At 37.3% G+C, this 15,031-nt stretch overlaps 1 protein-coding gene across 1 annotated transcript in view; it reads right to left on the bottom strand.

Annotated features, from left to right (window-relative positions):
- Positions 1-15,031, bottom strand: part of CEP135 (centrosomal protein 135) — a 74,048-nt gene that overhangs the window by 4,475 nt on the left and 54,542 nt on the right. The window contains exons 20-25 of the mRNA XM_069593108.1: positions 14,111-14,221; positions 13,643-13,828; positions 6,267-6,476; positions 5,214-5,416; positions 3,860-3,964; positions 802-912 (exon numbers count right to left, since the gene is read on the bottom strand). Of these exons, the coding sequence (XP_069449209.1) occupies positions 813-912; positions 3,860-3,964; positions 5,214-5,416; positions 6,267-6,476; positions 13,643-13,828; positions 14,111-14,221 (915 nt within the window). The 3' untranslated portion in view covers positions 802-812. The remainder of the gene's footprint in view (positions 1-801; positions 913-3,859; positions 3,965-5,213; positions 5,417-6,266; positions 6,477-13,642; positions 13,829-14,110; positions 14,222-15,031) is intronic.

Below are 15,031 nucleotides of genomic sequence, written 5' to 3'. Positions count from 1 at the left end.
GTCCAGGAACACAGAAAAGGCATTTATGCTCTGAATAACCAAAACAGATACTTTCAGAGCAGGGATTACAACCAGAAGTGAAGTGCAAGTTGCTCAGTCATGTCTGACTCTTTGTGACCCCATGGAGAGTCCATGAAATTCTCCAGGCCCAAATACTGGAGTGGAGTGGGCAGCCATCCCCTTCTCCAGGGGATCTTCCCAACCCAGGGATCAAACCCAGGTCTCCTGTACTGCAGGCACAGATTGTTTACTGTCTCAGCCAAGTATGACCAGAAGGAAGCCCGAAAGAGAGGTTATGCTTTGTTTCTTGTTCTGAGTGCAGGTTGCATAGGTGTGTTCAATCTGTAAAAATTCACTCAGCTGTATATACTATGATATAGCACTTTTCTGTATGTATTTCTGTATGTATAATTTTAAAAAATCTGTCTTAGCTTTCAATATTAAATAATATTTTCTGTCTTTGTCTATACTTTCACTATCTGTTATTTGTACCTTGAGTCTGGGACTCTATGAAATATTATACTGTGAGATTTCATATTGTCCTTTAATTTTTAAATTAAAGTATAATTTACATACAATAAGACACATGGATTATAAATGTTCAGTTCAATGAGATTTTACACTGATATACACTCATGTAACCATCACCACCACAATACAGCACATTCCATTACTTCCAAAAGTTCTCAACTACCTTTCTAGTCGAGACTACTTTTCCCCACTGACTCAGAAAACAACTCTTGCAATTTTTTTAACCAGAGATTATTATTAGTTTGCTTGTACTTCGTGCTATATAGATACCTTTCTGATAATCAGTTTATATGTTCAGGAGAATGTAAAGGAGACCTCATAGTAGAACTAAGGGGTGGCGTGCGAAGACCATGCCGACGCATCTCTTGAATTGCTCGTTCTCTGTCAGGAAAGACAAAATAAGAGATTACACCAAAAAGTGGTATACAAATAAAAGGCTCTGTTATTGTTACTGGTTATATAATTTCTTTTCATTTAATTAGTATTTCTACTAAATTTAAATCGTGTCTTTATATAATTTTTAAGTTGTGGATAAAAGATTTCAATTAAAGGAAGATGTACTTTAAGAGACTGTTCAAAGCTCCTCTGAATATAGATTTTTCAAAGCTGAATGGCTCCCCTCTCTGCTCCTAGTTCTCCCACTTCTTGCACATAAATCTAGCTCCCTTCCTTCTTCCTGTGTCAAAATGCCCAAGTGTTAGAAGTAAAATCATCTGTTTTCTTTTATGCTTTCCTTCCCCATGTCTGGGTCTGTCCCACAAAGCATAGTGACTATGTTGCCAACTCTACTGTGGGTTGTTCAGAGTGCCTGGACTAGACTTTCTGACTTGAACTTTTCAATATCTAGGATTTCTACGTGAAGAGGAATTAAAAAGTCTCTCGATGAAAGTGAAAGTGGAGAGTGAAAAAGTTGGCTTAAAGCTCAACATTCAGAAAACAAAGATCATGGCATCTGGTCCCATCACTTCATGGGAAATAGATGGGGAAACAGTGTTAACAGTGTCAGACTTTATTTTTTGGGGCTCCAAAATCACTGCAGATGGTAACTGCAGCCATGAAATTAAAAGACGCTTACTCCTTGGAAGAAAAGTTATGACCAATCTAGACAGCATATTGAAAAGCAGAGACATTACTTTGCCAACAAAGGCCCGTCTAGTCAAGGGTATGGTTTTTCCAGTGGTCATGTATGGATGAGAGAGTTGGACTGTGAAGAAAGCTGAGCGCCGAAGAATTGATGCGTTTGAACTGTGGTGTTGGAGGAGACTCTTGAGAGTCCCTTGGACTGCAAGGAGATCCAACCAATCCATTCTGAAGGAGATGAGCCCTGGGATTTCTTTGGAAGGAATGATGCTAAAGCTGAAACTCCAGTACTTGGGCCACCTCATGCAAAGAGCTGACTCATTGGAAAAGACTGTGATGCTGGGAGGGATTGGGGGGCAGGAGAAGAAGGGGACGACAGAGGACGAGATGGCTGGATGGCATCGCTGACTCGATGGACGTGACTCTGAGTAAACTCCAGGAGTTGGTGATAGGGTGGTCTGGTGTGCTGCAGTTCATGGAGTTGCAAAGAGTCGGACACAACTGAGTGACTGAACTGAACTGAACTCAAACTTTTTTTCCTTATAATCCCCTAAAATTTATTTTTAGATGTCTCCTTAGATGTCCTACCCTCCATCAAATTTTAATACACAGATACACTGTTAATGTACTGTGGTCCTTCGGAGCCACAAATCACGGTTAACACCTAAGGTTTTTTTGCCATTCCCTCTTCCCCCAAGAACCCATATTGTCCCCTGTGGCAATGATATTTTCTCTTTAAGAACCCATGGTTTAGCTGGATGGTAAAGAGAAGGAAAGACACAGCTACATGGGTAGACGTTTCTTTGGGAACCGTGGGCAAGAAAAAGGAGAGGAATTAAGGGGGAGTCTCTAACCCAAGGAAATAAAGAGCTTGGTTTAGGACCCTTGAATTGAAGAGAATTTCAACTGTCATTAATAAATGAAAATCATCATACACATTCAGTTTAGCATGCTCAGAAACTGGATCTTTTAAAGTACAAGAAATTAACACTGCTTTCATGACAAAGATGCAATCTCAGGCTTCATCTCTCTTTGAAATCATAAATATTCATTTCCTAGCAAATTTCATCTATCATCTAAATTACATATTATTTAAAAGTTTTTGATGTAGATGGGTAAGAGTAACATTAGAGAACCCAAAAAGTTGATCTAAATAAGCAATCTGACCAGTACTTAAGAATGAAATCTTAGATATGTTGATGTCTATGGTATTAATATGGTAGGAAAGAATAATGGAAGAAAAGTTAACTTGACAAATTGATTCGCAAATTAGATTTGGATTTTAACTGTTAAACCAGGTCTCATTTCTATTTGTAACACTTGGAGATTAAATTTTTCAACATAATAAAGCTAATGAACTGACATATAAGTGAGTGTGAAAATTACTAGCCTGCAACCAGTCCATTCTGAAGGAGATAAGCCCTGGATGTTCTTTGGAAGGAATGATGCTGAAGCTGAAACTCCAGTACTTTGGCCACCTCATGCGAAGTGTTGACTCATTAAAAAGACTCTGATGCTGGGAGGGATTGGGGGCAGGAGGAGAAGGGGACAACAGAGGATGAGATGGCTGGATGGCATTACTGACTCAATGGACATGAGTCTGAGTGAACTCCGGGAGTTGGTGATGGACAGGGAGGCCTGCTGTGATGTGATTCATGGGGTCTCGAAGAGTCGGATACAACTGAGCGACTGAACTGAACTGAACTGAAGGAATATATTGTAAAGATTAAGAACACAGGGTTTACAGTTAGACAGATTTTAGTCTTGGCTCTGCTATTTACTATTTGTGTGACATTAGCTTCTAATGATAATATAGGCACAATACTAGACAGTTAATAGGATACATACATAGCATATGATATGTATTTTTTAACTGCCCTATGATCATCACTTATATAATAATTTGTATTTGGAATTTCCTGTTGGATCATAAAGTTTTGCCTCTTGTAGAATCCTTACTACTTTGTTGATTCCCTAACTAAATCCTTTGAAATAATGTCCTGATTTTGCCCTGAGGAATGCTATAGCAAATATTTATTTATACAATACTTGCTACTCTGCTATTTTATTATGGGGATAATATCTTATGCAACATGTATTGCCATTTTAGAAAAAATTACCAAAGGAATTTATCTTTCATATTAATGCCAAGAAGAGTTTGCTATTTATAAGCCATATAAAAGCCTTTTTGGAGTAGAATATAGGTAATAAATAAAAACACTGTCCAATGTTAAAAATATTTTCTTACCGTTCATATCTTTCAGTTGAAATCTGCCTTTTCAGAACATCAAGATCTGTTTGTAATTGTGCCATTTTGGCCCGGAGCATGGTGTTTTCCCGGCTTTGACTATTTCTTAAAAACAAATTAAAAAAAATCAAGTAAGTAACATATACTCTGTTTTATAGAGTCAAGTACTATGGAATTTTGTTTTTGTTATTAATAAAACAAATGGAGGTGACATATAAGGATAAAAGAAGACTTTTCAACAATAATTTCATAATCGTCTGGATTTCCATCACAGAGTTTTCTTTTTCATTCATCTCACTTATTTAACAAACATTTACTGAGCTTCGAGTATGTGCTACGCACTCCAGCAATGCTGGAGACGCAAATCTGAGAAGACATGAATTGTAACACTGAAATGTAGAGTATTTTTATTGGCTCTTTCTTGACTCCTACCTCAGGAAGAGTATTATTTCTCACTCCTTTTAAAAGTTAATTATTGGGACTTCTTTGGTGGTGCAGTGGCTACGAACCTGTCTGCTAATGCAGGAGACATGGGTTCAGTCCCTGGCCCAGGAAGATCCCACATGTCACGGAGCAACTAAGCCTGTGTGGCACAACTACTGAGCCGACGCTCCAGAGCCCACATGCTACAGCTAATGAAGCCCGCACGCCTAGAGCCTGCGCTCTGCAAGAGAAACACTGCAGTAAGCCCAGCCACTGCAATTAGCTGCAGCCCCTGCTGGCCACAATTAAGAGAAAGCCTCCACGGAAGTATTGAAGACTCAGCACAGCCAAAAATAAATAAATAAAATTAATTACTCTACTTATACTGTCTATTCTGGGTTTCACTCCCTCTTCCAAAAATATGTCCCAACTTCTCCATCCTAAAAAGGCACCATCATCAATCTCCTAAAAAGTAATCCATATATTTATGAGGGTCAAATTTCATGCTTTTCAAAGTTATTTCCCTAATTCATAGCATGAAACAGCCAACTCTCCCCATTCTGAAATGTTCTCCCTGTCTCTGATTTTCCTCTTTGTTCCTCAACTGTAGACATTTTTTGAAAGGTTACTCATTCACTTTCATGGGTACCATTTCTGTACTGAACATACACAAATTACATCTCCAAACATGATGTCTCTTCTGGATTTCCAACAGGAGCTGCTACATAAGCAAAATATTTTGGTTCGTTACCACTGTTCCAACTCCCATCCTCCTCTCCTCAAAAATTGAAAAAAAAAAAAAATTTTTTTTTGTTCCTCCAGTATTTTTCTATCATTTTCTTTATGTTACAAGTCTACAAAAAACTATTCACATTGAAAAATTATTTGTGACAGACTATTTCCCTCACATAAGTTGAATTATGACACTTACAGTTTGCTTTCGGAAAGGGTCAACTTCTCTTTAAGTAGCTGAATTTCTGTATCCTTCTCATGGGAAGTTAAATGGGAATGAAATTCTTTATCTCTATTTGTAGCCAACAATGATTCAAGGTTTTTAATTGTATGTCTCTCACTCAACAGTTGTTTTTTTAACAGCTCTGACTCTGATTTTATATTTTCTAATTCCATTGTAACCTACAAGAACAAAGTAAGATTACTTCAGTACAATTTTAGACTTATTCTGAAATATTATCTGGAGAGCTATACAAACACCAGTTGCTTTATTCTGTGTACTGACTAAAGATTCTAAAATACTTTTTTAAGTATAATAACAACATTTTATTTTCACAATAATCTTTGTTATTTTTAGTTAGGATTTATTTTGACCATAAGACTCATTCCAACCCTCATATAATTTTCTTTTGCATTGTTTTGTCAAGAAAGAGTAATTAACATAAAACTCTAAAACGTGACCGCTTTATCAGCCAGGAGGCCCTTCTGGTTTATTAAATATATATATTCTCATTACACAGCCAAAACAGTTTTGAAGCTTCTCTGTCTCTGAAAATAAAGTTACTACTAAATGAGTGAAAACTAGAAACACTCATGTTTAAGAATACTCATTGGGTTGTTTAAAGTAATGTGCTTCAGTTTAGGAATGCAAAGTTCCAGCTTACTCAACTTTCAAATCAGAGTAAAATTTTTACCAGGAAAAATATTCCACTTAGGGAGGAATAAGCTGCTCAATTCTTCACATAAGTCTTAAACAGAGAAAATACAGTGGGATATGTTCCTGTTCTATAATTAGAAGACTCATGTTCTAAGTACCCATCTGCTTCAAAATAGCACCTAACTTCATTATTATATTTGCCAAAGAAATCTTGGCAATGAATCTAATAGTCAAATCTAGTTGTCAAAATCCTATAGTCAGAAGTCACTGCTCTAAAGGGGAACAAATATATTGGGTAGTGAATGGTAAAGTAAAACAATTAGAGTAGGGCTAAATAAAATAGTATACTACAAGACAATCTTTTTAAGTTCTCACCCTCTCAAATTCAAGATTTTTGGAATTCAACTGTTGGGTCATAATATCTTTGCCTGAATCAAGCTTAATGCAAAGTTCCCTAAGAGATGACAAATCATTTAGCACTGCTGCTTTCTCATCTTCTTGGTGTCTCAGCTCTTCTTCTAATCTAGAAATAGCTTTTGCCATTGATGAGATCTGAGATTCGTAAGCATGATGTGCATTCATGTGCTGAAAATAGAAAAAGAAGTAAGTACAAAATTAAAGTAACTCAATAATTTTAAAGGTTTGAATCTGTATAGCTACAATGTCACTTTATAAAACTATAATAGTCAATTTTTGCAATTTAAAAAAATTTTGCAATTTTAAGATACACTCAAGAAGTTCTCTGCTATTTAAAGATAGCCTATATAAAGCTTAAAAAATAAATCATGCATAATTATTAATCATGGTAACTATCTCATATATATGAAGAAGATGCAAAGATGAAAATTATTGTTTTAGGATTGTGAACATAGGGATCTCTTAAGTGAAATTTTTCCTCTATAAATTCTCTTTGTTAAAACAATGATGAAAGTAAAAGAGGAAGAGTGGAAAAGATGGCTTAAAACTTAACATTCAGAAAACTAAAATCATGGCATCTGGTCCCATCACTTCATGGCAAATAGATGGGGAAACAATGGAAACTGTGACAGACTTTATTTTTTGGGCTCCAAATTCACTGCAGATGGTGACTGCAGCCATGAAATTAAAAGATGCTTGCTCCTTGGAAGAAAAGTTATGACCAATCTAGACAGCATATTCAAAAGCAGAGACATTACTTTGCCAACAAAGGTCCGTCTAGTCAAAGCTATGCTTTTTCCAGGAGTCATGTATGGATGTGAGAGTTGGACTCTAAAGAAAGCTGAGCCCCAAAGAATTCATACTTTTGAACTGTGGTGTTGGAGGAGACTCCTGTGAGTCCCTTGGACTGCAAGGGGATCCAACCAGTCCATCCTAAAGGAGATCAATCCTGAATATTCATTGGAAAGACTGATGCTGAAGCTGAAACTTCATAACTTTGGCTACCTGATGCAAAAAAAACGACTCATTTGAAAAGCCCCTGATGCTGGGAAAGATTGAAGGAAGGAGGAAAAGGGGACGACAGAGGATGAGATGGTTGGAATGCATCACTGACTCAATGGACATGAGTTTTGAGTAGGCTCTGGGAGTTGGTGATGGACAGGGAGGCCTGGCGTGCTGCAGTCCATGGGGTCGCAAAGAGTCGGACACGACTGAGTGACTGAACTGAACAGATCAATAACATATATACTTACCACTTGTCAATTGCCTTGAGTTAAATTTTGAATTTAACTCAAAAATGGAGTTTGCTTTAAAATTATATACCTAAAGTCATAATTAAATTTAAACTAATAATAGTATACAATTTTATGAGTTTAATAACTGAAATAATGAGCAAAATTTGAAATACTTGTAAGACCCTTTTTCCTAGAATGATCCTTTTTAAAATGGAATAAATTAGTAATTATTACAATAAATGAGTAATAAATAAAAATAAATATAAAGCTCTACTTCTAGAGTTTAGGAAGAATTACACATTTGAAAATTAATTACACAGGATTTACTGAAATCATCAACATTAAAAGTCTAATGCAGTGATGTGAAGATTTAATACATTTCAACAGTTGCAGAAAAATATTTGGATTTTCCAAATATTAATGAAGTAGTCAAAATTTCCCCAAATATACATATGACAATTTCATATACCACATAAGACATAACAATGACAAAGAACAGAAGAGCTAAAGAATAACTTCTGAGAATTAGGAGGTTGAGAAACATTCCTTTAGTTACATACTCATAACAGAAAAACACAGAAATAGTGTATTAGATTCCTAGGACTGATGTAACAAACTGCTGCAAATTACTGAACGGCTTAAAACAACACAAATTTATTCCCACACAATTCTGGAGGGTACAAGTCTGAAATTCAGACGTTGGCAGAATTGGCTTCTTCTGGAGGTTCTGAGGAACAATCTGTCCCAAGCCTCTCTCCAAACTCCTATGACTGCTGGCAATCCTCGGTGTTCCTTGCCTTGCAGACACACTACTCCGATCTCTGCCTTCATCTTCAATTGGCACTCTCCCTCGTGTACTCTGTGTCCAGACTTCTCTCGTCTCATAAGGACACCAGTCATTGGGTTATGGCCTGACCTAGTCCAGTATGGCCTCATCTCGAATTGACTACACCTGCAAAGGCCCTATTTCCAAAAAGGCCACATTCACAGGTACTGGTGGTTAGGATTTTAATATATTTAGAGGGCACAGAACTCTAGCAACTCTCTGGCTCCTCCAAATTCACAAGTCCTTCCCATGTGTAAAATACATTCATTCTATCCCAACATTTCTAGCATCAACTCTTAAGTCCAACATCTGACATAAATCAGAACAATAAGATTCTGGGAATGGTCCATCATGGGGCAAAATTCCTCTCCCTCCATGATCTGTGACGCTAGAAAACAAACTACCTCCCTTTAAAATACAATGGTGGAGAAGAAATAAAATAGTCTTATTCTCAAAGGGAGAAAACAGAAGGAATCGAAGGAGTAAGTAGGTCCAGAGTAAGTCTGCACTCAAGCAGGGCAAATTTCATTAGATTTCAAGGGTCTAAAATTAATGATCTCTGTCCTGATGCTCTGTCCTTTGGGCCTGCGAGGGCAGCCACACCTCTTGGCCACAGGGGCAGTGGTGCTGCCTTATGGAGTCAAGGAGGAAACAGTCCAGTCCCCTGGGCCTATGCCCTCTGGGCCTGTGGTAATGCAACAGCCCCACAAGCTTTTGAGCAGCCCTGCTGGTCTCCCAGTCACTCTCAGAGTTATTCTTCCCTTTTCCTGAAGAACAGAGGTTTGTAACTCTCAGTTCAGTTCAGTTGCTCAGTCGTGTCCGGCTCTTTGGGATCCCATGGACTGTAGCATGCCAGGCCTCCAGGTCCATCATCAACTCCCAGAGTTTACCCAAACTCATGTCCATTGAGTCGGTGATGCCATCCAGCCATCTCATCCTCTGTTGACCACTTCTCCTCATGCCTTCAATCTTTCCCAGCATCAGGGTCTTTTCAAATGAGTTAGCTCTTTGCATCACGTGGCCAAAGTATTGGAGTTTCAGCTTCAACATCAGTCCTTCCAATGAACGACCAGGACTGATCTCCTTTAGGATGGACTGGTTGGATCTCCTTGCAGTCCAAGGGACTCTCAAGAGTCTCCAACACCACAGTTCAAAAGCATCAATTCTTCGGTGCTCAGCTTTCTTTAGGGTCCAACTCTCACATCCATACATGACCACCGGAAAAACCATACCCTTGACTAGAGGGACCTTTGTTGGCAAACTAATGTCTCTGTTTTTTAATATGCTGTCTAGGTTGGTCATAACTTTCCTTCCAAGGAGTAAGCATCTTTTAATTTTGTGGCTGCAGTCACCATCTGCAGTGATTTTGGAGCCCCCCAAAATAGTCTGCCACTGTTTCTGCATCTATTTGCCATGAAGTGATGGGACCAGATGCCATGATCTTCGTTTTCTGAATGTTGAGCTTTAAGCCAACTTTTTCACTCTCCTCTTTCACTTTCATCAAGAGGCTCTTCGTTCTTCTACACTTCTGCCATAAGGGTGATGTCATCTCTATGAGGTTATTGATATTCCTCCCAGCAATCTTGATTCCAGCTTGTGCTTCATCCAGCACAGCATTTCTCATGATGTACTCTGCATATCAGTTAAATAAGCACAGAGACAATATACAGCCTTGACATACTCCTTTTCCTATTTGGATCCAGTCTGTTGTTCCATGTCCAGTTCTAATTGTTGTTTCTTGACCAGCATACAGATTTCTCAGAGGCAGGTCAGGTGGTCTGGTATTCCCATCTCTTGAAGAATTTCCAGTTTATTGTGATCCACACAGTCAAAGGCTTTGGCATAGTCAATAAAGCAGAAATAGATGTTTTTCTGGAACTCTCTTACTTTTTTGATGATCCAGTGGATGTTGGCAATTTGATCTCTGGTTCCGCTGCCTTTTCTAAAACCAGCTTGAACATCTGAAGTTTATGGTTCACGTACTGCTGAAGCCTGGCTTGGAGCACGTGAGATGAATGCAATTGTGCCATAGTTTGAGCATTCTTTGGAATAGCCTTTCTTTGGGATTGGAACGAAAACTGACCTTTTCCAGTCCTGCGGCCACTGCTGAGTTTTCCAAATTTTCTGCCATATTGAATGCAGCATGTTCACAGCATCATCTTTTAGGATTTGAAAGAGCTCAACTGGAATTCCATCACCTCCACTAGCTTTGTTCGTAGTGATGCTCCCTAAGGTTCACTTGACTTCACATTCCAGGATGTCTGGCTCTAGGTGAGTGATCACACCATGTGACTATCCGGGTCGTGAAGATCTTTTTTATACAGTTCTTCTGTGTGTTCTTGCCACCTCTTCTTAATATCTTCTGCTTCTGTTAGGTCCATACCATTTCTGTTCTTTATTGAGCCCATCTTTGCATGTAATGTTCCCTTGATATCTCTAATTTTCTTGAAGAGATCTCTAGTCTTTCCCATTCTATTGTTTTCCTCCATTTCTTTGCACTGATCACTGAGGAAGGCTTTTTTATCTCTCCTTGCTATTCTTTGGAAGTCTACTGACCTGTTTTCTGCTTGTAAGATCCAAGGAGTTCAGCCTTCCTTTCAATCATCCTATTTCTGTCCCTTTCAGCCCAAGCTGACAGTGTTTCTGCTGAGATGACTGGCTGGATCTATGGGTCACTCACCTAACTGCTTCATCAAGAGGTTGTCCAGCCACAGTCTCAGCCCTGCCTCCAAAACACCCTATCTGTACAGGTTAGAACTTTTCCAAATCATTGAGTCCTGGCTCCTCTCTTGCTTAGCAATTCCTTCCTCAATCTGTCTCTTTCCTTCACATATTACTATAAACAGCAGGAAAACTCAGCCTGCACCTTTCATACTTTGCTTGGAAATTTCCTCAACTAAATATCCAAGTTCATCACTTTTAAGTTCTACTTTCCTAAGAGCAGACCATACTTCAGCCAAGTCCTCTGCCATTTTCTAAGAATCACCTTTCCTCCAGCATCCAAAAACATGTTCCTCAACTGCATCTGAGACCGCAGTGGGAGAAACATTCTTATGTATGGACAACTTCCATTCATAATGATTTACGTATTTTGTCAATAATAGAAGTTATCTCTACAGCTTTCTTGTTTTTTTGAGTCCTCACCTTTAATGTCTACCTTTCTACCAACAGTCTTTTTAAGGTAATCAAGTCTTTTCTATCAGTCACTCAAAACCCTTCCAGAATGTAACTGTTACCCAATTCCAAAGACCCTTTTAGTTTGTTACAGCAGCATCCCACTTCCTGGTACCAACGTCTGTATTTGTTTCCTAATGCTGCCATAACAAATTACCACAAACTAGCTAGCTTACAACACAGAAACGCATTCCCTCCCAGTTCTGGGGCCTCATGTCTGAAATCCAGGTGTCAGCAGGATTGGTTCCTTCTAGAGGTTCTGTGGGAGACCCTGTTCCATGCCTCTCTCCAGCTATGGTGATTGCTGGCAATCTGCGGGGTTCCTTGTGTTGGTAGACACTTCATTTCAATCTGCCTCTGTCTTCATGTGGCATTCTCCCCTGGGCCTTCTGTGTCTGAATCGCCCTTATTTTATAAGGACACCAGTTACCAGTTTAGGGTCCACCCTACCCAGCAGGATCTCATTTTAACTTGATTATATCTGCACAGACACTATTTCCAAACAAAAGTCACACTCACAGGTTCTCAGAGCTAGGACCTAAATATATTTGGCATTGGGCGGGGTTGGGGGGGCGCGGGACATAATTCTATACACTACGAGTAATCAAGTTTCTTCTAAAAAATGAAGACCAACTACACTACTCCACCAACAAAATGAAAGGAGAACCAATAACCAACAGTTCTACATCAATCTAACTTACTAACGATTCCTATATTTTAACTCAACTCAAAATTTTATTAAGAGATTTTTATTAGACTCTCTTTATGAGAAAAGTTTGTTTAAATCCACATGCTAAAGAATGAAATTGGAACCTTATCTTATTTCATATATAAAAATTAACTCAAAATGGACCAAAGACCTTAACATAAGAGCTGACACTATAAAACTCATAGGAAAAAAAAAGGGAAAAGCTTTGTGATATTGGATTTAGCTATGATTTCTTAGATATGACACCAAAAATACAGGCAAAAAGAAACAAATAAATTGGACTTCATCAAAATTTAAAACTTCTCTGCATTAAGGATAAGATTGAGTGACAAAGTAAGCCACTAGATGGGAGAAAATATTCACAAGTCACATATCTAATAAAGAAGAAATATTTAGAATATAAAAACAACTCCTAAAACTCAACAACAACAAAAAACAACTTGATTTTAAAAAACAGGCAAAGGATTTAAATAGATATTTCTTCAAAAAAATATACAAATGGCCAATTAACACAAAAAATATGCTCAACATCACTAATCATTAAGAAAATACAAGTCAAAACCAAACTGAAATACTACTTCACTCCCAGTGGGAAGGCTATTATTAAAAACAAACAAACCACACACACACCAACAGAAAAAACAAGCATTGGTAAAGATGTGGAGAAACTAGAACCCTAACATTGCAGGGACAAATGTAAAATGGTACAGACCCTGTGAAAAGCTGTATGGCAGTCATACACAAAAAATCAGGCACAAAATCATAATATGATCTAGTAATTCAACGTCTAGGTATATCTTAAAGAACAGGAACCAAAGACCTGAATAGCCATTGTATGCCCGTGTTTAGCAGCATTATTCTCAACAGCTAAAGATGGAAATAAACCAAACGTTCATTGACAAATAAATGGATAAACAAAATGTGGTATATACAAAAAATGGGATATTATTCAGCCTTAAAAAGAAATGAAACTCTGACACATGCCACAACATGGGTGAACCTTAAGGCTAAATGAAATAGCCAAATTCACAGGAAAGTCGAATGGTGGTTGTCAGAGGCTGGGGGAAGTGAGTGGAAGTTAGCATTCAATGGGTACAGAGTTTTAGGTGGAGAAGATGAAAACATTCTTTTTTTGTTTGTTTGTTTGTTTTGAAAACATTCTGAAGAAGGATGGTGGTGCACTTAAAATAGTAAATTTGATGTTATGTGTATTTTACTACAATAGACAAGTAATGGAGCTCTCTTAAGCAAATTATCAGAATTAATGACGAAAGATTACCATTCAATTTGATTTTAACAATGTTTAAACCTCATTTTGATAAAGTGCCTCTGAATGTTTTCTGTTTTACTAAATTATGTCTGTACAAGAAAAATATTATATATATATTACCTCCTGAATTTCTTTTTCTAGCAGCTCCACTCTCTCTCGAAGGTGTCTCCTCTCTGTGTCTATAGAAAGAAGTTCCAGTCGAACTGAGCTGCTTTCTCCCTCGGCTTGATGAGCTTTGACTTCCCAGTCTTCAGCACGGTTATGAAGCATCTGAAATCTATCTAACAAATCTTGATTTTCTTTTTCCTGGTTTAATCACAGTTAAATTGTTTCTAAATTAGTAATGGTCACTCACTGAAAACCCATGTCATAAACACAGAACACATTGCGATTTTGCTTTAATTTAGGAAGCATAAGCCATCTGTGCAGATACTATACTAAATAAGACATGTAAGGAAATACACAAGGACAACAGGCAAAATCTCCACTTTCATATGTTAATATCTAATATTAATATGAGACAGAATAAACAGGAAAAAGTTAAAACAAAATCAGTCTTAAAGTCAACCTAAACAATGTTTTTTTCACCTTAGCAGCCATTAAGCTCTCCCATCGCGACACTTCAGTTATGTAATTATGAACTCTACTCTTCATTTCTTCTTTTTCTTGCACTGCTGCTTCTAATTCCAATGAAATTTGCTATATATCAGAAAATTGAAGACAATATAAAATGAATGTAGCACCTAATGAGTTCTACTATGTTCAAACAGCTCTTTCTGAATTTGGGGACTAAGAGAGAGTAAGAAAAAAGGAAAACTGTTAAGTATTATTTTCACATGTTTTTTTTGACTGATCTTGACTTTTTAACCAATTATTACCATGTACCTCCCACAATATAACTGACCACATATCTGGTACTTAAACTAAGAGCTCAGGGATTAATATTTTTAAAAATTTATATATCAGGAATGTGCTCTATATAATGAGTAATTTTAAAAATGTAAAATATTTAAAATAAGAAAATCACTGGTTTTCTTGGTATGATCCTTTAAAAAAACTAGTACAAACAAAGCCAATACCTTTCAGTATTTGCCATTCTAAAATATTCATTAATTAGCTTATAGGTAGGTAATCTCTAAGCCACTGGAAGTACAAATAATTAAAATCTACCATGGGTCTTTAAAACACAGCAACTTTGCCTTGGGAGTGATACTGAGGTCCTCATGCAGTAGACTGACAACGACTTCTGCCATAGAGAACACCATGCTCCCAGATTCAGGATTCCTTGCAACAAGGCCTACAATGGTGTCTGATGGTTTATTACTGGTATAATATACAGCAGTATTCTAAGCCACATTTTAAAATACCTTTATAAACAATATTCTCCTTAAAGAGTTATTTCTTTTGTTGCTCATATTTATATAATTAAAATTTAGAAGACATAATATTTAGAGTTTTAAAATTTAGCAAACATTGAATATACTGTAAAACTGTGTATTATGAAACTAT

This window comes from Ovis canadensis, chromosome 6, assembly GCF_042477335.2.
Source record: "Ovis canadensis isolate MfBH-ARS-UI-01 breed Bighorn chromosome 6, ARS-UI_OviCan_v2, whole genome shotgun sequence".
In the NCBI taxonomy this organism is placed as follows: Eukaryota; Metazoa; Chordata; class Mammalia; order Artiodactyla; family Bovidae; genus Ovis; species Ovis canadensis.
Note: the sequence above shows the minus strand (reverse complement) of the source record. Positions and strands in the feature narration are given on the sequence as shown.